This window comes from Gallus gallus, chromosome 2 (assembly GCF_016699485.2).
Source record: "Gallus gallus isolate bGalGal1 chromosome 2, bGalGal1.mat.broiler.GRCg7b, whole genome shotgun sequence".
In the NCBI taxonomy this organism is placed as follows: domain Eukaryota; kingdom Metazoa; phylum Chordata; class Aves; order Galliformes; family Phasianidae; genus Gallus; species Gallus gallus.
In genome coordinates, this window is record NC_052533.1 from 75,934,868 (window position 1) to 75,959,614 (window position 24,747).

At 42.4% G+C, this 24,747-nt stretch overlaps 1 protein-coding gene across 10 annotated transcripts; it reads right to left on the bottom strand.

Moving 5' to 3' along the window:
- Nucleotides 1-286: 286 nt before the first annotated feature.
- On the bottom strand, nt 287-24,406 carry FAM105A (family with sequence similarity 105 member A). Of its 10 annotated transcripts, none has more exons than XM_046926509.1 (10): nt 24,192-24,406; nt 21,420-21,598; nt 18,544-18,661; nt 10,261-10,420; nt 10,111-10,142; nt 9,920-10,011; nt 7,052-7,201; nt 6,084-6,212; nt 2,976-3,248; nt 287-2,119 (listed from the first exon to the last, which is right to left on the bottom strand). In XM_046926509.1, the coding sequence occupies exons 3-10, from the start codon at nt 18,560-18,562 to the stop codon at nt 1,940-1,942; spliced, it is 1,035 nt and encodes a 344-aa protein (XP_046782465.1). In that variant the 5' UTR covers nt 18,563-18,661; nt 21,420-21,598; nt 24,192-24,406; the 3' UTR covers nt 287-1,939. The 10 variants fall into 10 exon arrangements, with proteins under 10 accessions (XP_046782465.1, XP_046782462.1, XP_046782468.1 ...); XM_046926506.1 differs by lacking the exon at nt 24,192-24,406 and adding an exon at nt 21,752-21,821 and having other exon boundaries at nt 21,528-21,598; XM_046926512.1 differs by lacking the exon at nt 24,192-24,406 and adding an exon at nt 21,752-21,821 and having other exon boundaries at nt 18,533-18,661; nt 21,528-21,598.
- Nucleotides 24,407-24,747: the final 341 nt, after the last annotated feature.

Consider the following 24,747-nt stretch of genomic DNA (forward strand, 5'->3'; position numbering starts at 1 on the left):
GTGTATTATCAGAAAACCCAATTATAATCAGTGCAGCTCCGAGCCTGTCTCAGTGTTGCTTAAGATCCTGTGTGGAGCACTCTCTGAATTCATCTGTAGAATTTGCAATTATCCTCACCTGAAGTTTCTTCTTCACAGTCAGTGAGAAGAACCACACCCTTGTAGAAACTGCTCCTCTGATTAACTGCCATTAACTCCTCTGCTATTGCCCTTCTCTGACCAGGCAGAAAGCCAAAGTGACCTAAATCAGATGTAAACATCTTATTTAGTGAGAAATGCCACTGTGTGATATCTTCATTCATTAATCTTTATTAATTCCCTTCTATTAGTATGCTCAAGATTACAAAAACATACATTTTATCAATGTAACACTTCCAGCTGTAATGCTTTCGCATTGCTATTCATAAATAATACACAAACCATTAAAAAGCTCTATAAAAATACACCATTTTTTGGTATGTCTGCTTGTACCAAAACAAGAATGAAATATAGACAACTCTATTGACAAGTGCAAGTGTTACATGTACCACTGATGCAAAATAGACAATACCCAAGATTGAGGTGTTATAACGTTTCCCTACATGGAACAGAATCAAATCTAAAGAGGGAAAATTACTCCATCCAGTGAATAAAGTTTGTGGGTTGTTTTTTGTTTTTGTTTTTAATAAATATTCAACATGTAGGCTTAGAAAAGATTAAATTATTGTTTGTATAAGCCTTTTTCATTAAAAGCTACAGATTATTGAACAAAATTGAACCCAGAGAAACTGCCAAGAAACAAACTTGCTATATAATACAGCACTCAGGTGTTTGTGTTTATAAATTATATATATATATACATATACATAAAAATAGAAGAACTAAAGGGATGAAACTGTTTTCTGTTACACAAAGGAAGAGTGCAGTCTTTATGCTCTCCAACATTTAGTTACTGCATGCAACTGCTTTAGCTCCTGCAGGCCCAGCTCATGCTTCTGTTCCTTGTCCTGCAGGAGTTAAAAGCAAACCTTCCTACTTCTGTACCTGTAGGATAAAACAAGGAGAGGCTTCATTTCTTGATAAAACTCCACTTTTAAAATATAACCCATGCCTATGGGACTGTATGCTTTTCACACATATCTTGCAAGATCTGCTGTATCACTTTAGCATTTGTTCAAGTTAGGGCTTCTCATTTTAAAAACTGCCTAAACACAGTTGAGACTTTTAGAAAATAGAACCAGGCAAAGCATAGCATATAATAAAGCAAATCTCATTTGATTGTCCCAGGCAGACTTCTTCAAACATCGAAGTCTTACCTTTCCTCAGTTATAAAGTGGATCTAACATTGATCAGCTTAATTTCAAGTGTCTGAAGTAACTGTAGTCTGCAGCTGCTTGCTCTGTTTCTGGAGGGAGACACTGCAATGCCAGGAGAAACTGGATGGGATTTGAAAGAGCTTTGTAGTGGACTCAGTTTACATCCTTGCATGCCACATAGCCTCAAATCCTTGCAAGTTTAGTGTCCCAGAGTATAAACTGTGGGACCCCAGGACTTGTTTCCTGCATGGTTCATCCATTCTAACTAGAGACAGAGAAGAGAAAGGCAGGAATTGCTTTAGGAACTTAAGTTTAACCCATCCAGATATGTCAGAGTAAACCATTTGCCTAGCAATGGGAAGCCTGCACTACTTTTCCCTTCTTTGTCATGCTGTCTTATCTTTTATTTTCAACAACCCTCAAATATGACATATTCCCCCAAACAGTACAGCAATATATTTTGCTATTTATGGCTGACTGGCAATGAATTGAGCTGTAATGGGAAAGCAAAGCGTTTACACGATAAACCCGTAAATCATTTTGTAATCATCAACATGCATTTCTGCTGCCAATTAGAAACCTAATTCACTGGAACTGGTTACTCACTACATTATACAAAGGTTAAAAAAAAAGTCATTTGTGCTTCACGTTCTGATAACTGGGATGTGATAGTAGCGGTCATCCTCAGTCAGGAGAGAAATCTCATTCCATTCCCTTCGGTATTCATCTGGACAGTTTACTTGAAATCCTTCAGTATTAAATCTATGCAGTCTGTAAATTCTGATCTTTACTTCAAGCAGGTATCCAAGAAGGAACAGTTCAACCTAAAAATGAAAGAGGTTGTAAGATGTTTATTTCCAGTCTTATAAAACTAAAATGAAGATAACCCAGGCTAGGACAAGTCACCTATCTTACTTTGAAACAGTAGACAAGGAATTACAAAGGCTTTTTTGTAAGCAAAGAAAGAAAATTAAAAGTTTCAGGATATTCTCAATGTCCCAACCATCTTTCTGCCACTCTTTTTCATATTGAGGATATTCTGGGTAATACTTGCAGCTTTGGAAACATCCCTCTTCCACTTGACACCATACATAATCCGCTCCCCAACTCAGCTCACACAGCTTACTGGAGAGCACTAAGGAACTAATGTTTAATAGATTGATACCTCAAAAAATGGGAAGCCTGCCACCTTGTGATCACTTGCTACAACGGGGATGCAATGGTAAAAGGAAACATTTCATGCATTTCAAGCTTCAGAACTGGTTCTTCATTAACATGTTTTGCAAAGGATTGTTTAAACTGGAAAAATGCTTTGGAAAAGTAACTCATATCCTTGGGCATAGCCAGACACAGGAAAACGCATCTTGTTAGATCAAAACAAAGGTGCACATTATCTAATGATTGACTTCGTAAGTGAAGTAGATTATGAAAAAATGATTTCACCCATTGGAAAGCTCTACACTACATCTATTGATACAGCATTTACTTTCAGCCCAGCAAGAGAACTGGCCACACTATTTTATTATACTATTTTTTTTTCCTGGAAGTCTTCAGTTTACTTCCCTACATTTCAAAGAAAAAAAATGGGCCGATCATCACAAATGATGTACAGTACATTCCCCCCAGGCACATCAGAGATGGGATTACTTCTGTGATTTAGTTTTTCATTTGTATCATTACCTGGTCTAGGCAACCGGAGTCACCTATGGCATTCAGATGATTCATCATGAAACTCAAAGGGTCAGATGAAGTATCCCGAGCAAAGAGGAGGCTAAAAAGGTGGGGTAGAGGTTCATCCCTGTTCTTCATTTGCTCGTAGGCTTCAACAACTTCGTAGAGCATGATAAATTTTATAGCCTCATATAGCTTGTGTTCCTTGCTCTCATCAGAAAAGAGTGCATTACACATGTTTCCTCTTTCTTCATGATCTTTAGTACCACTTATTTCAGCCCACTAGAAAGCACACAGAAGAATGCTAGTCAACTTAGTAAGAATTTAGACGAATAACCAACTCATTAAGAATTCTACTTAATATGAAAGACACCAAAATAGGAGCAGTCGCCACTCCATACTGTTCCTGTGGCCAAATGTAACTGCAAATAAGCCAGTGGTTTTGAGTGATTCGCAGTAAAATGTGAAGTCTTAGGCACTTAATTTTCCATTTCACTACCTGAATTTATTTGCTACAGACTGCTCAAGGCATCTGGATGCTTATGATAGGCTATGAGAAAGCAAATGCAATTCCTCCATACAAAAGCCACCCACCATCACAACAGAAAATCCAGCTATGACTGACAGTATAATGTGCAACCACCAAAAGCACCTCAAAGTTGTAGGAATTCTGTGTAGGTGCATCAAATATACACTACGCTATAAGCAAAGGTTAGATTAAGTGATGACTCCTGACTTGTTTTTAACTTACACCATCCAAAATTCAGTAATTTTCCTCAGTAGAACCCTTTATGTTACAAGTTAGGCTTGCTTAAATCCTTAGATGCTAAGCCTAATTCAGAAGTAGATCAGTTAAAGGGAACCTATGTAAATTGGACATGATATTATGAACTGTATGTATTTGTATGCCTTCAGTGCGTTCTGATTATGAGGTCAAGCTAAGTTTGTTAGCCAAGAATGGACAAGACAAAGACACACACAGGACAACAACAAATAGAAATTTCTTGTTCTGCTCAGCTTACAATTGGAGCTCCTCAGCTCTATGTTGCTCTAGAGGGTTTGAAAGCTGGTGCTATTACTAAGCAAATGAGTCAGCCAGGAGATGAACAGCATTGGACTAGACACCAAATGAGAAAGATTAAGACATCCAGTCCTGAACACAGTGGATATAAACAGTCATCTGAAAGCAAGAGGTTTTTCAGGACCACAATAAGAGATGATGCTCAGTGACTAGGACTCAAATCAGTTGCAGTTAATTCTGTGATTGTATTTATATGCTGAAACTGCCAAACACCGAGAACTGTAACTCAAAAAGTCTAATTTACTTTACTAATTGAGAAACAGACGCTGCAATCTCCTCATGCATCCTGAAGACCATTCTTGCAGATGAAAAACAAAACCAAGTGGATGAAACATTACTAACTACCCCTCTGCTAGAGGACTTCTACTACCAATTTGAAAAGTCTGTCTGGAGTACAAATTGCTGACTGACTTACACATCCCAGGCCCAAAGGCATCTGCAGGAAGGAGCCCTGAGGATGAAGATGGAACCAGGAAAGGCAGCAGAGCTGGCTGCCTCCTGCTTAGCAAACTGGCAGGCACTCTGCTGCACCTTGGTCACTTGAGGCAAGTCAGGCATGAGGAGGCTCAGTCTCAGGAGTCCGGGGTATGAAGCAAGCCTCTTGCAAAAGCATGCTAGTGTATAGCTAACATTCATCAAAAGGCTCAAAATACTAGTGCCCACTTTCCCTTCATCTTCAAGTCACAGTTATAGTAGAATTGCATCTATAAGCTTTAGACACCAAAAAACATTTACTGAATTTGGCTATTCAAGTTTCAAGAAAGTACATAAGGTTCCTCATGGTACTTGCAGAGCAACGACACAAGTAGGCAGTTAAATACAACAGAAACCCAGTTCCCAGTGCTGACTCTTTTCACACTACTAAATACACTTTAAAAAAGCATTCATGAAAATAGGTTCAAGTCCACCTCACCGGCCAAACAGCACCTTTTTAGCAACAGAATAAAGCTAGGAATTAGACCTCATAGGATCACAGAACCATAGAATTTCTCAGGTTGGAAAAGACTTTCAAGATCATCAAGTCCATACCCTAACTCATGTTCAGTAACAACATAATGCATAAAGAAGCTGCTGCGCAACAACTAATCTACTGCATGGATTTGCTTACCATGCTGACTTGCAACTTCTTTCTGTACAAACATCCAGTTTGAATGCATCATCCTAAGGGACCAGTGTCAACATACAAGGAACAAGAAGATACAAACCAAAAGCCAAACAACCCAACACTGATAAATACAGAGCAAGTAGGATAAAATGCTAATTGCACAACAGAAGTAGTTGGGATGCTGGCGAGGAGAGAGGTGGTGGCATGCTGGGGACGGACTGTGGCAAACTGAATAGAAGCAGTTCCAGGCTCACACAATGAGAGACCAGCAGAAATCCCAGAGGAGCTCAAGCAAAATGCAAGTTCCTGTCAGTCTGATTTTCATCTCATTTTCAAGAGCCTTTAACGCTACTAAACTCCAGGGTTTTTAGATGCATAAATAAAATTAAACTCCTGGCTGGGAATGCGAGCAATCTGGTTATGCTGAACAGACAGGGCAGTGAGGCTGTCAGATCTTTGCAGTCAAGCACTTCAGCTTATGGACAGAAATTATTACAAAAAAGTTAACAAAACATTAAATGGAGAAGGGAACAAGGGAAAGACAACAGATTGAGAAGAAAATGCACTATTTGTTTGTTCCCTCCAGTTCTGGGAGGGCATCTAGGAGGATCTCATATAGCATGTAGTTATTTTCATTGAAATGATGAGGTACTGTGGGAGATACCTGATGGTGAGGGCAGATAACCATGTGTTAACAGCTGTGGGAAGGGGGACCTCCTTAACTTGCAGGGAGATGGAGTACTTAACCTAGCAGAACCCCAAAACCTGAACTCCTCTGCAGAAGAGACAGCCTGCCCAGAAGCTGAGCTCTCTGAGGCTGGGAGACAGTCAGACTGCCACAGAAATATGTAACAAGAGAATGATCCCTAATTATTCCCTCAACCCACTTAGAAGTGCTTTTATGTCACCCAGCCACCTCCTAAATACTCACATTTGTCTTTAACGTTTCCATACATTTGCGTAACTTTCCAAAGGCATTGGGACCTGTGTAACTTTCTGGCCCAAAACTGTATTGCTGAATCCAATTGCAACCTTGAGAATACAGAAGCTTTTCAGGAAGCTGGAAGGAAAGAAAGTCAATTAAGTAGAAATCATAACCATAACAAGAAGTAGACTATAAAATTATAGAAACCTGCCTACCGAGATTGTAACACATTTTAATTTATGATGTGATTCTATCTTCTGGTTGTACAGATCAAACAAAAAACAGAAATAGGCTTCGGAACAAATCAAATGTTAAAAGGAAACCCAATTTGGCTGCCAAGTCCTTAAGAAACTTTTAAAATAGTGCCAGCCAGAAAAGAAGAAAATATGTTCTCAGCAAAATACACAACCCATGCTCTGGAAAAGCTGGATGCATCCAAACTCAGTAAGGCTTCTAGAATTCCAGACACCTTCCAGCTGGCAGATGTGCCCCCACAGGCAGCAGCTACAGATCCCCACCTCCTTGCTGCTGTCTCCTGACAGAGCTCCAGGATCTCAGGGCAGAACTCACTCTGCTCCAGCAACATGCTGAGGACACCTGACTGATGCTTTCTTCAGCTAAGCTCCCGAACAAGCCACTGGATTTTGCATGGATATGAATGAGGGGCTCAAACATCCTTTTGGGTTAAGGGACCAACATACAGCACAGTGGCAGCAATGTTTATCCTACTGCCTTTTTTTTTTTTTCCTCCTCTAAGCCTCATGTTCATTTCATTATGTTTGGATCAGTGACACTTTTTCAGTGAAGCTCCAATAGTTTTTAAAAAGTTATCTTTAAATTCTGATAATAATTTTCTTCTACTCCCACTCATACATATCACTTCTCTTGTTTAACAAAGACAGCTGTCTGCTCTGTGAATTCCCTCTGCAGTGCAAGGGCACCTGGATCACATCCATTTAGGAACTGAATTTTACCTTTAATATATCTCTCTCCCTCATCCACGATGGAAAAGGAATGCCTTGGCTGAATATCTGAAAAAGCACTGCTCTTAGGACGCAGTAGTTGTCCTTCCTGACCTGTCGCAGGTATTTGATATGATAGTTCTGAAACAATTCATTGTATGCCTAAAAAAGAGCAAACAAATTTAGCAATAAGCATTCAAAAACTTGGATCAAACTCGCATTAAACTGGAGTCTAATTCCAACTACTCATAACAGAGAACTACAGAAAACAGGGAGTATATTTATAAGCTTTATATACACAAAAATGATCTAACATCATAGTTTTTGTAAACATCTTAAACTGGTACTGCTCTTTCAGAAGAATTCTGTGCTCTCTCTAAACTTGGCTACTTGCTCCAGCCTTTGCACTGTTGCTATCATAAACATTTACATGATCATCCAAATCAGAAAAGATCAGTAGAAGTTTTGCCATAACAGCTTTAACCCTCACTTCACAAGCTACACCGATGCATGGGATGGAGCAGCAAGAGGGCAGGAAAAACGCACCTGGAAAAAACTCCTTTTAGCAGAAACATCATCTTACAACTGAATCTATTATGCAACAATGACCTAAGACTGAAGAAGAGGGGGGGAGGGGGCAACTGCAGCCAATACCACTTCTTGGCTGTGTAGTCTCCCTGACTTTTTCTTTGCATCAGCTGTGTTAAGTGTAAGCCTACTGAATCCTTTCTGCTGTTTTGAGAAGTTTGGTAGGCTCAAAGAAGGATCAAATGAAAGCCAGGGCCAGCACAAGATGTGTGCTGGGAACTGGGAACATGTGCCAGGAGCAGACGAGAGCAGGGAGTCAGGCCTCTTCTTTCAGGATGACCAGATGTGTACCAGCAAACCACATCCAACAGAACACGTAAGAGCCAACAAGGTAAGGAAAATGGAGCAATGAAACAAGCAAAGGACTTCCCTTTTGGTGACAGCAAGTAGATGAGGCTGGTTTAGGTTCTTGTGAGACCTCATTCTAAAATGTCTTCCTTACTGTGATGCCCTTAACCCATTATAACCATCTAGTGACTAGACTTGATGGAGTCACCTTGAGTGACTAGTCACTCTAGTCACAAGGAGACACCTTGAGCCTCCTTTTCAGCTCTAATCATCTAACACACTGGAGGAGCTTCTGAAAGATCCACCGCTTGATACATATTTGCAAATCTATTAGAGGTTGTTCTATCACTAGTTACTTGTTCCTCCGGATCACTTTCAGTCTTGCTATGTTTTCTGGGCACTTTTAGCATTGTTGTTCTTCTGCATTTAATCTGGAAAAGTTGGATCCTTTCTCTATTTACCATTTGGACATGGCTCGAGGTTTTTGAAAGAGCTCTTCTTTTTTTTCTAATAACTCCTTTATGGTGCTACTTACCCCTACCAGCTTTCTTCTACACTTTAAGTCCTTCTTAGTGCACATTTGCTCTGTGACTCCACTGCCATGACCTAATATGCCAAATGCACTAACCATAAATACTTAGTTTCTTAGCAGCCTTTTAGGTTCTTTTTAACAGGCTTCCTCATTTTTATGCAGTTTTCCTTTAGGAAGGTGGATGCAATTGTAATTATTCTTTTGATTTGTTGGTCTTGTAAGGATGTTGAATACAAGTACACGCTGTCTCCTGTTCTAGAGAAATGCAATTAGAAAACAGTGTTTTGAGGCAGATCCTGTGCACTACTCAGGACTAAGGCAAGGGTTACTTCCTTTCTTAAAGGTTTCCTGAAAAACTTTCACAAAACAGTTGATGGCAGCATCCTGAAATTCATCCCCGTAGCTGTTGTCCAGTGCAGCTAGCCAGCCAATCTCTCTCATTACTACTGCACTCCCTGCCCACTCACTCTCAGCATTATATGTTCAGTGTTCCCACCGTTCTTAGATAATCAGAAATACAGACTGGTGTTGCATTTGTCCCATGCTATTCTTAAATTTCACAGCAGGATACTAGGATGTAAAGTCACAGTTGGTTAACTGGATTTGACACTAAACTTTCTTTAACAGACACTACTGCTGTAGCACCAGTATAGCTACTTTAGCTAGAAACTGTATGGGAAAAGTACAGATCCAGCCCACAGTTTCTGAGCCTCCCTTGGTGACTAACACTTCACATAGTTGAAACAGGGAGCTATAAAAGAGATATTTGCTCTTCTTCAGCCCTAGAGGCCCAGCCCCATCACAAGTTAGAATAATGGCCAGCAGCTGTTAGGCCCTTCAGAGCACTACAGCAATACCCACCAAGCCCTCTGCTGCACTGCCTCTCTCAGCAGCTACCAAGATACAACTGCTATCTGAACATGCAGTAACTTAGGCATTTGTGAGAACTGCAGCTGCCCTTTCTGCCTGTTAGGAGTAAAAGCACATGCATACAACATACACAACTGAAAAACACATGAGCGGACAGAAGGCAGCTATCTAACATTAATGAACCATGAACTAAATAGATCCCCAGCTCAGGAGTTCAGCCATCCGGGACTGAAAGCCTGATAGACGTATGATTATTAAGATGATTGCAGCTGGCAGGTTAAAGATACAAGAGACACTGCCTAAAACCAGGCTACTTGGACTGCAAGCACTCAGGATGATATTTTCCCACTGTTGCAATGAAAGTCATCCAGAGCACTCAGAACTACTGCTTGGGTGGCTTGAACTATGAGGAAGAATTTAGAAAAGATGCAAGACTAAAATCAGATCTAGATTGCAACTGCAGTCTTTATGTATGGCAATGCTGTCCATTTTTCATTTCAGCAGCTGGTGCAGCAAGCTCTGGGAGCTGTAGCAGCTGCTTGCACTGGAACAGCTCTTCTCAGGTAGTTCTCCCCCATCCTCATGCAGAGATTAACTCTTACCTCCCTCATGTGTTTGGCCTGCTTTGTTTCTTCTCTCCATTCTCTTGCACTGTAACCAAGAAGATCAACTTCTTCCAACACGCTGCGATTCTCTAAATCAAGATTAATTTGCAGATTAGTTACCTTCCGCTGTTCTGCATTTAAAGGGCAGGGTGGGGATTAATGAACACAGAATGACAACAAAAGATTACTTATGAGTTTTCTTTGAAGGTAGCTGCTCCACCTGAAATCCAAATGATAAAACAGATGTCAAAGGAGTTATCAAAAGAAAATATTTACCAAAATAAGCAAGAGCACTGAAAATTATAAGTCTGCAAACTACCATTTGAATTGAAACCTACCGTTTCAATAGCTGTGCTAAAAAGCTGTACAGCCTTCTGCAGTACCAAAAGACAGTAATGAGGAAAGACATGCTTAGCATTAGCTGTAGTTTCACTTTTTGCCACACGAGACACAAGGACTGCTTGGTAGCTCTTGTCCAGGACTGCACCTCATGACTTCCTGAAATAGTGATAAAAAGAAAGCTCTTTTCACCCTTTTGCAATACTTATTTGTACTTTCATTTTTATACTACAAAAAGAAAAATCATCCAAGTGCAACACCACTGCAAATAAAACACACAACACGAAATGCAAAAGGAACACTATACTTAGTGACACACTTGATTTTTCAGTATCTGAGTTTTTGGGTGTATGTCATTCATGTTTCCAAGCTTTTTGCCCACACGATGAAGGTTACATATAGTCAGAACACAGTGGAGGTCTTCACAAGAAGACTAATATCAAAGCAACTGTTCAGTGACAACAAGAATTGCTTCAGGATTCAGGATATGCTGGTCCAAAGACCCATACAGTCACTACTTTGCCACTAAATAAAGGTTTTAAAGACCAGAAGTTGGTAGGAGTTGTAGTCTGCAAATGCACCATATAAGGCAATAGATCATAGCTGACTGCGCACCATACGAATGCTACAGGAAATAAAGGAACATTCCTGGCTCAATTTGGACAAGTTTAGGGTCAACGTGAGACTCAGGAGAAATCTGCTTCTCAGAGACTTGGTAGGAAGCTCAGGAGATGATCAACGAAGGGACTGTGCTCTCACTGTTCTTCACAGACATAAGCCAGAACAAGTTTCCTTTGTTCTCCCCACACTACTGGATAGGTTAGAGAAGGGTTTGGTAGTCCCCAACTAATCAGGAAATCTAGAATTGAGAGGGATACAGAGGCTGAAGAGCTGATGACCGCAGTGTTTGCGCCCTAGGTGAGAAATGTATCCTCTGACTGAGATTTGAGAATACGAAATTCCTAGAGTTTACAACCAACAGCTTCTCTATTAACTTTTTAATTGGCTTACTACAAAATTTTTAAAATAACTTCATTTTTTTTTTAAAAGGCATCTCCAGAGAAGGATGAAAAGATCCCTCCCTAGAGAGTCCATGAAGGGAGTAATTCATTCAGCATAGATCTATGCCAGTTGAACTTCTGCCCCTTCTGGCTCTAATAGTTTTCCATGCCCTGTCAACAGCTATCCAGGCAGAGTTGCACATGGATTCAAACCTTGGTAACGAGATAAACAGCCACGCATGCATTTTTATGAGCATTGTTGCATACATACAGAGCACTGCTGATATTTAGTCTTTCCTGATATTCAGTTGTTTAAAGAAGTTTTATTACAGGATGTCCTACGTAAGCTGTCAGAAGCAAGGCCCGTAACTGGTCTCTCCCACAAACGAGAGGCAAGTTAATAGCTGTAACTGTAAGAGAGTTAATAATCTTTGAAGAGGTAATAGGAGGAGTTTGGGAGTACCAGTTCCTGTTACACAAAATCTGTGCTGCTGTGAATGCCCTTCATGCAAGACAGACCAGTTATCTTCTGCTCATGCTGCACTAACAAGTGCTTAGCTGGCATGACCCAGGGTTACTCCAGCACTTGCTGAGTAAGAAAAGACAAAACAAAGAAACCAAGATCTGAAGCTGAAGGAAGAGTTTATTACTGGTCCCAAGTAGCAGACAGCAAAGCATCACCTTCACAGTTCAAAAACGTCACAGATCTTGGAAACAATGGGACATTCCCAATTACAGCACACTGCAGACGAAAATCAATAGAAACCTTCACAATAGTCACCCAAATTGCTACCAACAGAACAAAAATTAAGCATCAATAGAAGACAACATGCCTAGTAGAATCAATGCACAGCGATTTACTCTTTCTTTTCTTTAGAATAAAACATCAGCATTGAAAAATCTTTCAGCTGTAAATACCTGAACCTCTCGCTAACTAGAACAGAATTTATAGGCTTACAAATATCACTCAGTCCACTCCATCAGTGGACTTGCACTGGACTTGCACTGTCACACTGTTGTACAAAAACCAATGATGACTGGAGTTTGGCCAGCAACCCTGCCTGTGGCAGGGAGATTTGAACTTGATGATCCTTGAGGTCCCTTCCAATCCAAGCCATACTATGATAATTCAAACAGAATTTGTTAACATCAGTTTAAGCACAATGTACCTAAAGAAAGACACAATAACCTTTAATTCCATTACTTAAATGATCACACAGCTCCTTTTTTGAATAAACTGGTACTAAAAAAAAGTGAGAGCTTGCCTGTCTGTTCAACTGACATATGTTGTTTAATTGGGTACCAGTGATGTACGTGAACAGCAGGACAGTACTCAACATTTCTTCCTTAACTTCTATTATGGGCAGAAAGTTGAGAGAATTGCATTAGCATGAGCTCTTCTGTTAAATCAAACAATCTCTTGTAAAAGCTTTTGATGGCACTAATCCTGCAAAGAGAACCTACCGACGTCCAAGAAAATCCATTTCAACACTCAGGGTTAGCAGGAACATGAGCAACTATTCTCAAAGGAGTGCTGGGAAGCACTGGCTTACCCATTTCAATAAAAAACCATGAACTCATGTCAGAGAACATGCAGTAATTAAATACTGTTCACGCATTTTTATGTTATTTGTGGTTTTATAAGTAGAAATTTCCCTAACATGAAGCCTAATAAGAGATAGGAAACACTACAGATAAGTGATTTTGAGTATCTTCACTTTTATTACAGCATACTCTGGACTTCATAAGCTTCCCTCCTGTCATGGGAAAGCTGCTGTACAAACAGCACTTTGTGATCCAGATACTACTTTCAGTGCTTATGTCACGCTTAAAAATGTAATTACATTTTTTATTCAAGTGACATTTAGAAGTGGCAGCTGGATCACAAAGTACTGCTGATAAAAATACATCATGAACAAAATATGAATCAAAGAAGAGAGCAGTTTAAAATAGATCTTTCCTCCCCCTATCAGCCCCCTCCAAAACTGTTCAGAAAAGGGAGAGCAATTAAATAATAACACACTGGTGGGGGAAGAGTAAAATAATCCCACAGATTTTTCAACTCAATCCATTCCCTAGGATATGGACACAATTGCTCCTCTTCCCTCCAGAGGCAGATACAGAGTTGCTGCCCTGCAACCGGACATCTCTTTGATGAGTGACTGCCACATCATCAACCTCCTGCTAGTGCCAAACCTTGAGGTTTTACCCTGCCAAAGACAGCAGGAAGGAGACTCTGAAGAAAAAGAATGTCAGAAAAAGTGATGAACAACAGACGTCTGCAACATCTGCTTCTTTCACAAGTAACTCCCATAGCTCAAGAAAAGTCACTGAAAAAAAAAAAAAGAAAAAGCCCCACATCTGACCCTCTTATAAGTTTTGTTGTTGTTGTTGTTGTTGTTTTTTAAGGCTGCCATCTTCAAAATGTGTGCCTGATGAAACACAAGATGTGTGGGATCAGCCTGGGAACCAGTACACACCACCTCATGCAGTGCTGGAGCATGTTCCGGTGTGCCCAGGCCTGATGGCACCAGTCAGCTTTCTACTCCTCCCCCTGTAACAAGGCCATCAGAAAGACAACGGAAGATCTTCCAAAATTAACTGTGTGACTCCTTTTAAGAATGTTCCTCTTCAGTCTTGCATTAATTTTGGTGTTGAAAGGAGGATGTAGTACAAAACTTGGCTGCTTCGTACCAACAACTATCACAAAACACTCTGTGTGCCTAGTTCCTAAAAAGCAGGTATGCCCTTCTCCAAAGAGAGGAACAGAATTTGGGCTCCCTAGTTCTGTCCCTCCTTCTCACTCTTCTCTTGGATACAGAGGTAGGAAGAGAGACTAGGAATTCTTGACCTTAAAGGAATGCATAACTTACATATCTTGTGTATCAGACCCTTTTCCAACTTTCCTGAACCTCCAGCTGAGGAACCGCTTAAGTACTTCAACTAACACAAGCAAGTCTTGGCACCAGGAGGTCCAAGTTTGTCTGCATTCTGTGCATGTCTGTCCTTACTGCATGTAACTCTTTTCCATATTATGCAGAATAAGTTCCAAGGTATGTTATAAAATTGGCTAACTCCGTCTTGTAAGAGAAAATGATCAAACTTACCCTTTTAAAACAGGTACGTGTTCTAAGTGATGCACAGATGTGTATGTATACATCAACTGATTGAGCCAAAATAGGCAAAAAGCTATTAATTATACAGACTAAATAGCTACAGTAGACTCCATCCTGTAACACCTTATAAAGAGAAATACACATTTTAAGTAGTGCCAAGTGATTAATTATACATTTTCTTTGGTTTCCCAGAGTTTAATATCAGCACCCTAGGAAAAAAAAAAAAAAAAAGAAGAGAAACTACCAAAACCAGAAGTGATTGAGCACAAAGTATTGAATCAGTGCTTCCCATATAACTGTTTCACTAAGAAATTCTACCAAGCAAAGTCAACTTGTTGAGCAACTTTCTTCACCTGTTCTGACATAACAAGTAGAGGTGAAGATTTCTGCTTGGTATATGTAGGTTGTCAGAAGTAACAAGGTAATACAGATCATATCCAGACACTAGTGGATTGCTTTCACAGCTTGAATTAGTTTCTGAAATCATGAAACAATATCAAATTATGATCTTTCCCTGCAGTGCTAATGGTCTGGAAGTACCTTGAGGCCTCATACCCACAGAGTGGTGGTCAATGGCTCTACGTCCAGATAGAGATTGGTGAGTACTGGCACTGAAGCTCTTTAACATCTTCATCAATAAAATCAGCAGTGGGATCAATTGCACTGTCAGCAAGTTTGCAGATGATACCACGCTGTGCGGTGTGCTCAACAGATCATCAGAATGGGATGCCGTTCAGAGAGACCTGGACAGGCTCATGCACTGGACCCACATGAACTTCACGAGGTTCAACAAATCCAAGTGCAAGGTTTTGCACCTGGGTCATGACAACCTCCACTCCCAGTACAAGCTGGGGGATGCAAGGAATGGAACAAAGCCTTGGCAAAAATGACTTGGGGTACCGGTGGATAGAAAGCTGGTCATGAGCCAGCAACACGCCCTCACAGCCCAGAAAGCCAACTGTATCCTGGGCTGCATTAAAAGATGTGTGGTTGACACACTGAGGGGGGTGACCCTGCTCCTCTGCTTTGCACTGGTGAGACCTCACCTGGACTACTGTGTCCAGATGTGGAGTTCTCAGTACAGGAGAGACATGGACCCATTGGAGCACATCCAGAGAAGGGCCACAAAGATGATCCAAGGGATGCAACACCTCTCCTACAAGGACAGGCTGAGAGAGCTGGGGCTGTTCAGCCTGGAGAAAAGAAGGTTCCAGGGAGACCTGAGAGTAGCCTTTCAGTATGTAAAGAGAGGCTGTAAGAAAGAAGGCAACAGACTCTTTAGCAGGATCTGCTGTAACAGTACCAAAAGCTCAACCATGACTATTGATGAGATCTCAACTTCTACCTAATAAACAGCAAAAAAAATCCCAGCTCCAAGCTGTTACTAGAATCATGCAGTTACCTAGAAAATGGAATTTTTCATGTAGCACAGAGGTCCATCACGGGCAAGAAAGCCTTTATGTACCCAGCTAGTCTGCACAGGAGTTACAAGTGTTCTCTCAGCCCCTGACCCTGTTCTGCAAAGTGCTCTCAGGAAAAACACAGTAAAAAGGCAGGCAACCTCACCTGGATATTCTGGTATTCAACAGGACCTGAACTGCAGTGGTCTCAATGGTTTCCGGGCTGGCTCTGCCTGGTTCTGTGACTAGCAGGGCGGGGGGAGACCCATGGACCCACGCCCCAAGAAAGGGGAAAGGGGGAATGTTTCTGTCCAGCTCTGACACTTGCTCACTACTCTAGCATGAGGAGCACTTTACAAACTACAAAAATACACCCCGTTAGGATTACCTTTACAAAACCAATTTCATCTATGTAGCCGAGATATTAATGCACACCTTAGCCTGCATATACCCTTTTCCTCTCTACAAATTCACACACAAACAAAATGAAAGGTCCTTTCCATCCAGGACATTCAGACAAATCAAGCTTAGCTACACTTCCACTAATGTAAGATAGAACATGAGATACTTTGGAGTCCATGTGAAAAGGCTTTCACATCCTAAAAAAGAACATTTCTTTGAAGCTCTTATTCCTAACAATTATTTTAAAATAAGATCAACTTCCTTTTAAAGGCATCTCCGAATTTTCTGCTGGGATGATTTCTCTTGTCCCCTTCCACACAGGAAAACATTCGTAATTGATCAGAAATGCTATTTAACATCTGTACACTTCAAAGACATCTTACATAAATGCACTAAATCTATTATTTTGAGGAAGCCCACTCCAAGCATCCCTTTTCTGCCTTCTGCCACACTGCATGTTGAGTCATTCCTAAAGCCACTCAGGTTTGTTTCTTTAACTTGCAGACACAACTCTTCAAAATGCCCTTTATAATTTTTTTTTTTTGTGCTCAATCCAAACTGATACGAGTAAACACTTTCCTCCTGAACATCTTCTTTTGCTTATGTTTCGTTAAGAGGCCAGAGTGATATTAATACCCTGAGTTTTTCTGTTGACTTGTTCGGATAACTGACGCTTCAAGCAGGGAAAAAACATTCAAGTTTCTTGTTTGCAGTAAGGCGTTTTGTTCTTTTCCTTGTTAAAATCCTGTTTGCAAGGCAGCACGTAGAATCATGGAATGACTTGGGTTGGAAGGGATCTTAAATCCTGCCCAGCTCCAAATCTCTGTCATGGGCAGGGCTGCCACCCACCAGCTCAGGCTGCCCAGGGCCCCATCCAACCTGGCCTTGAGCGCCCCAGGGATGGGGCACCACAGCTTCTCTGGGTAGCCCATGCCAGTGCCTCATGTCCTGTGAGTAACGAAATTATTCCTAACATCCAACCTAAATCTCCCCTCTAAGTTTAAAGCCATTCCTCCTTGTCCTGTAAAGTCGGTCCCTTTCCTGTTTGTAAGCTTCCTTCAAGAACTGGAAGGCCGCAATGAGCTCTTTCTCCCAGAGCCTTCTCTTCTCTAACAAGCCCAGATCCCTCAGCCTTTCTTCACAGGAGAGGCGCTCCAGTCCTTATGAGCTGTACCTACAAGCCCATCCCTCCTACAGTCACTAGGGCCCAGCCAGGCCAGCCATCTGCACTTCCCTACGTACCACTGCACTGCAGGCACTCGCTCTCCTAGTGTCTCCAGACAGGAGTCTAGCAGGCTGTAGTGGAGGTTGTGCACAAAAGAGCGATTGGATGTCCCTGGTGGCCTTCCGTGGTTCATTCCCAAACAGCAATGGGAGGCCCTGTGGGGTCCTCTGCTGAAAGACTGCAGCTCAGGAGGGAAGGCAGACAGAAATGTTTGTCCACCTGGCAGGCACTCACTGCAGAATAGCATTTAAACTTCCACTTGTAAATAAGCAATTATCCCAAGTGATAGCCAAGGAAAACAGTAGCATCAAGTAACTCGTGGCAAACAAGAAAATCAATCTGTCAGAGTACACTTCCTGTCGGAGCATTATCAGTGACAGCTGTTCAGCCTTACAGGCAGTGCATACATCTGGCATCAGGGTCTCACTCATCTCCCACTTCCAAAGCCTGCCCCTTCAATCAGGCTGCATCCATGCAGATCATCACTCCCACCACCACTTGTCAGATCACAGAAGATCCTGCTGCTGTACCCCCACGACTCTGATTTTACATCTGCCTGCACATCACAGCCCTCACCAGACCCTGCATGTCATGAAGCACCACACAGAATCGTGTATTTTTTCCACAAAGATATAAAAGCAACATCTCCTGGCACTGCATCAGATAGCAACATCTGTGCTTTCCACCTAGGAATGTGCGGAGGTTAATCCCGCTGTGTAACTTGTCTGCCTGGGCCAACTGCTCATCTCCTTTCCTCTTTCCAAGAAGGATCAGAAACAGAAGGCAAAATATCAGCCATCACTTCTAATATAAATGACAGGAATCGCTCTTACATTCCCTTTCCCACCTCCTCTCCATGTCCAACCTGATGGAAGTCACACCCCCAGCTTCATTCTGCACAGATTCATTCTTCCATCGGCATGGAGGCAGACGGGGTTTTAAACTGTGCTCTCTCTTCATGTTTTAAGGGCAGCAGTTTCAAGCTCACATTTTAATTATCTTACACGTGCAGGAACCCTCTGCCAACATTCTGAAGTGCAACAACATGCATTTCTATCCTAAAACCTGAAGCAAGGTTTCAAGTTAAAACCTTTCACAGTAAAACCATCTGCATCAAGATCACTTACATGTTAGTTACCTGAGAAAGGTTTGAGCATTCAGTAACCTTGGAACTTGGCAACATCCCTTTTAGAAGATCCACGATGGCACGAAATTCTCTATTTTTAAAATCTTCAGCCGTGGCAAGTGTGGCACAGCTAAAATTCATACACAGGAAGTGAGTGACATGAAGTGAAACCAGAACTGAAGAGCACGCAGGAGCTCAGCAGGCTGCTCCAGCAGGCGCACATATTGCTCAGAGCTCAGCTCAAAACAAAGCTGGGAGAAACAGACAGGACAGCTGTGTCACATGGACCTGAAGCAGGTACCAAAGTCTGTGGGGCGACAGATTGTGACAGACTCTGCTGTGGCTGCACAGTCTCAGCTCACACTGATGAAAACCATGCTGGTATCTCCCCTGCAGCAGCTGACCCAGGATCTTGTTCCAGTGCTATGGCACTGGGTGATGGTCAAAGCCACACATAAGTAGCAATGTCAAGACAATACTACCTGGATTTTTAGTCCTCCATTAACACAACACATCTGAATTAAGACAACGCAACTGACCTGGCCAGCCCACAGCCTTCTCACCTGACAAATGGTCACTGAAAGCAATCTTTGGGCATCACAAGTTGCCTTGTCAACCACATCCTTTTGCATGGGCACGTGGTGCAAGCAGCACCTGTCCTTTGCTGGTGACATGGGATAGGAGCTAGGGACACACTTCCTATCTTTGTCAGGAGCTTCCAACACAAGCAATAGAGAAATCCCAAATGCTGTGCTGTGGTTCCTGAGGCTGCCAAAAGTAGATGTTATTGGTCTTCAGCAATGACAAATGGGGAAGAAACTACAAAGTCAGAGTAAGGCTACAAAGAAACCAGAAGTTACTGACAAAAATTTTTCAGGAAATTCATGAAATGATCTGCTGTAGTTCTGGAGTATCTGTCAGCATGTTTGCCTTCACTGGAGACTTCTTAAGAAACAGACAGGAACACCTCTATCTACACTTGTCACTCTGGGGTAAAACTTACACTTATATAGGTTCAGATGACAGATAACATAACCACATGTTACACTGTTCATTGGAAAATGAAAAACAAACACAAAACAACCTCTCCATCATACCAGATCTTGTAGTAACTAACTAAACTGCCCAGCACCCTGGTATTGGTGCTAGATCCAGGAGTTCGATGTACTGTCAGAAACTCCCTCAGAGCTGAAAACAGATCCATTAGCAACTCAGGATCAGATGCTGGACAGCAACTCAGATGAGCACTTCACTTCAGGAGTACGACTCATTTAGAATGTATAATAAAAACAAGATTGTAATAGGACTAGTACGACCCAATAGTAATTTAAAAAAAAACAATTTCCCAGCCTAAGCCAAAAGAAAATGAAGAAGCTCCTTAAGGTGAACTTCATGTAATTCTGTAATCACTCACACAGATTCACTGTGTACTGACAGTAGCATAACTATACAACCTTTGGACACCTGTGCACTGGTTAGTCCCTCGTGTTTTCAAAACACCTGAATGACAGCCACGCTCACCTCCCCTCATGCCATTCAGTGGCACTATGACTGCCACAGTTCAACTGAGTGGGGGCAGGAGGTACAGGATAGAAGTGTTTCTGAAACCTCAAACTCATTTGCCTAGGTAATCATGTAAGGTCAATTGCTTTCAGACATGAAGCTCATGGAAAACTGCAGGCCTTACTGAAAAACCTGTCCATGCTTGTTGCTGTAACCTTGAGAGATAGGACGTGCAGATTCAACCTGCAAACCGTATCTAAGAAACAGGGTGGACAGAAAGTCGTGATGCTGAGTGGGAAAGCCATATCATTCATCAGGGAACCTGGTCCAAAACATTAAAATGAAAAACAAACAAACAAAATAACTTCTATCCCAATGGCAAAAAGAATCTTAGAACTATGAAAATGAAGTATTTTTTTCAGTGGCCCAAATCTGAAAAGCACTTTACTGCTGTTTTTGCCCTTGAAAATTGTATCTAACACCCTTCACCTTCTACATGACCCTTAAACAATACCACTAGTATACCATATAAATAGGCTCCACTGCAGCTTTTCCTCATGGTATCTCTTTCAATTCCTAATTAATTTATTTGCCCAGCAGTAACAACATACAATTCATAAAGAAACAAGCTTTCGTGAGTATAAAACAGCTTTCTGAGATTAAAAACCCAAATGGATCGTTCATTTCTTCCTGTGTCCTACATGTTTTAACTCTTTGTTTCAGCACTTGCAGACACTGGAGTGGGTCAAACAAGTGGGAGTAACTGCAATTTCACATATTAGCAACAGAGCACCACATAAGCTTAAAATACACTTAGTAAATAGCACAGAAATGAGATTCCTTCTCCACTTCAGCGAAAGGTGGAATAAGCTGAATTAAGTTGGTGCAGCTCCTCCAAAGAGCAGACAATTAGTTCCTATGAAAGGCAGTGCAAAACGAGAGAGCTGGACCAGTAATCACTGAAACAGAAATGCAGCCTGAAGCGCATGGCTAAAAGGCAAACGGGCAGGGCATGACATCCTCACATAACAAGACCCAGTTGGTGACTTCAGAGACACACTGTACTAAAGACTATGGGCAGTTGTGGAGACTCAGGAGGATGACCATGCATCCTTTCTGAACCGCTCCCCAAACCACATGCTCATTTCTAAATTCCTCAAGACCCTCACCTTTTCAGTGGAACAGAAGCCAGCCTGAAACATTTCAAGTCAGATTCAGTATGGTGAAAACCAAGCAAAGAGCAAAAGCCCAAACACACACCCGACATGAAATAGCACATGGTGCTTAAAAACCAAGACAAACCATGCGTGTTAAGACTACCACACAGAGCATTCAGAACACCCAAGTTCTCAAAGGAAAGAACAAGAAACCGAACTCCAACATACAAAATCCTATCAGGAAGAGTTGTCACGCAGCCTCTCCTCCAACAAAGCCCGACGGCGGTGTGAAGCCCTCCAGCCCAGCCCCAAGCAGGTGCTCTCCGCCTTACACACCAGCGTTAGCGTTCCTCGGTTCACGGGGTCGCTCCCCTGGGGAACCCGCGGAGCAGCTTTTCGGATATTACCTTTTTTGAAAAACAAACTCAAAGAATTCAAATGAAAAATAAAACAACGAAAAAGAAAAAGGAGAAACGGCGAATAAAAACTCCATACGCACGCCCCCACCCCCAAGTGCTCGGTCGGCCCCCCCCCCACAACCCCCCCCGCCCCCGCCTCACCGCGCCCGATTGAGACCGGCTGGAAGCGCCGATGGGCTCCGGCACCGCCCCGTGCGGCCGAGAGGCGGGCAGTGCCGCGGGGCCGCCTCTGCCGAAAGGCGCGGTGCAGGTGGGCGGTGGCTTTTACCCGGCAGCCCCGCCGTGAGGGGCGGACGGCGCCCTGCCTGGTGCTGCGTCCTCTGACAGAGGTTGCCGCGATTGGGAGCGGCGTCACCGGCATCTGTTTGAAGCTGAGCCCTGGGATGTAAACACGACTTAGTGACTTCAGAGTCGTTTTTTGTGGATTTTCTTTTTGTTGTTTTTTTTTTTGTGTGTGTGTTTGTTTGTTTGTTTTTGGTTTTGTTGTTTTCTTTTTCTTTTTCTTTTTTTTTTTTTTTTGGCCATCATTAAAACCTCATTTCCTTGCTATTTCATTCATTAACAAGATGAAGTGTGTTTGTCCAGAAGGAAATTCTCCCTTGCCAGATACCGATCCTTGCAGCAATCCTTTAGCTGTAATCCACCCCTGTTTGAATAAGCAGTGTAATTTATATTCTGGTTACACATTAAGGAACAGTTTTTCTTCATGTCCCCAGGGACTTTGCAGGAAAAACAGAAGGGAATTGTAATGGCCTGAGCAAGTGACGCAGGCTTAAATCTTTCACAGAGTTTTAAGCAGTTTGCACCAGCACAGGGCTAGGACAAACTTGCAGGGTTTTGTTGGTTTTTTTTTTTTCTTTCTAGAAAAGTGGAAGATCTTAAAATGTTCGGAGATAAACGTTTTAAATAGCGGTGTGCCCAGCACTAACTCGGGAGGCCACACAAAGCTATGAGCAGATTTACCTCAGTAAAAGCAAGTACAGGTTTAAAAAACAGCTAGGGACAGCAAGGTTAAAAGCTCGGCTTGATCTAGCTATACGTGTCCCAGTTCATTTCAGGGGAGCTGGACTAGATGGCCTTTAAAGGTTCCTTCCAGCTCAGATGATTCTATAAAGGCCTGAAGCTGTTACTTGTACAGCACTCTGTGCTGCTCCTCAAAAAAATTCATCTTGGAGAAAAAAAAAAATGGGGTGCCACCACTGGGCACCTTTATGCTGAGCTCAGTTAGCTCATGCTCCAGTTTGCCTCCACGTTGAGGTGTAACACGCTGCTGGAAGGGGGCACACAGCACGAAGCCGTGTTGCCTACACTGTGCTGAGCTCGAATGTCAGGGCTCCTCCTGGGCCTATCGCGCCTGCAGCAGCCACAGGCTTCGCTTCCCCACCAGCTCCAGACACTTCCTCCTCGGCTCAGACAGAACAGTGTCAGTGTTGCTTCGTACTCCAGCCAAGCCCACATTTGCCTCTTTCTATGCACTTTAAATTGTGTTAATATCTTGGGATTTAATAGATGGTTTCCGTGTGCAGCGCTGTGTGAAAGTTAATGTTTATCTGGCTGCTGACTCACTGGGGAAGAGAGGTGAAACACACATAGTACAAAAGCTGCAAATCAAGCCCCATGCAATGAGTCCCTCTCAACTGGCTCTCTGCTCTTCTCTCAGGACATTCACTCGCTACATGAGTGCAACCCAGAGAATATGCCTCTCTCTGGTGCTACAAAGGTTCAGGAAGCTTGTCCAGGTAAGAACTTTCCCAAAATGCCTTGGAAAACCATGCCAGGAGCTGGAGAATTTCCAAGTTTGAGTGGGTACTCAAAGTGTTCCTTGCAGAAGCAGTGCCTCGGAGCAGGCCCGTGTCTGTGGGGACAAGGGAAAGCTCCAGGAGCTCTGACTCAGAGCGGCCTAAGTCTGATTCTCTTCCTCCAGACTTTCTCCTGTGTGGCTCCATGCCAATGGCAAGCCTCCACAACCTCAGGATATTTAAGATATTTCCTGCATTTAGGGAGCACTGCGAGCTCGCCTGTAGCACAAACCTCTGTTTCTCCAGGTGATGATAGCCTCTCCAAGCTGCAGGCATGACCTGGGACAACCTCACTGTGCTTGTACTCACACCAGACTGCAGAGCAATCACAACAAAAGCTTACACTGAAAGCTACACTAAGCAAATATGAGGATATTTTGTCTATCTCTGCTTAAACTAGTAAATCATCAGCAGAAGAAACTGCACATTCTTGCTCCCATCTGCAGTCGAGTGACAGGAGCACAAAGAACCTCAACAGTTCAAAAGGAGTGCTAAAAATATTTGCTGAGACAAAGGCAAACATATCCAGCTCAGTAAAAGTGGGAAACTCACGTAGGGGACTGACGAGAGCTTCAGCCTTCAGGTTTTCAAGCCCATTATTAACAGTCAGGAACAATTTCCTCATTTATTATAACTTGCTACTACTGCTCAGGTCAGGTGTAGTCTGGCACAAAGGTAAAAGCAGTGCCCATGCAGCTGTGATCTCCAGCACAAGAGCGTCCTGTGGCTGAACACCAGCCTCAGGGGATGCCGTAATTTAGAGCACAGCTCCAGGAACTTACCAGCACTTCTCTTTGAGTGGTTAATTCTGTTTCTCTTTTCTTGCTCAGTGAACTGGTCTCCACTTTTACTCGAATTCCTGTCATGTCGCCTCTGCATCTCCTCTCCAGTGTCTTTCCAGCTGGATTTCTCTCCCCTGGCTTCTTGTCCTGGGGACAGAAAACGAGTCCTCGCAGACTGAGTTTGTCTTTACAGATCAACAAACTGTGAAAGGATCTGACTTCCCGTTTCATTTCCGTTCAAGTTTTCAAAGCCACACATGCTGTGTCTGCTTCTGTATATCCAAGCCACAAGAAGAATCATCAAGCGTAACTCAGCTATTTATAAATGTCATGTTGTTACCTCCCTGCATGCCTTCCAAGTTGTTCCAGTGCTGGAGATAGCAGGGTCATTTTTAGGCTGTGATGTACCTGAGTGATCTGTATCTTAGTAGTCCTCAGAGTGGGTCTCAGAGCTGCCTCTTCTTTTCAACTCCTGTATCATGTTTGATTACTAAGGATTTAACATGTAGTCAATGTACTTCTGTAGAAACATAGTGACTGTGAAAGTGTGGTCTGT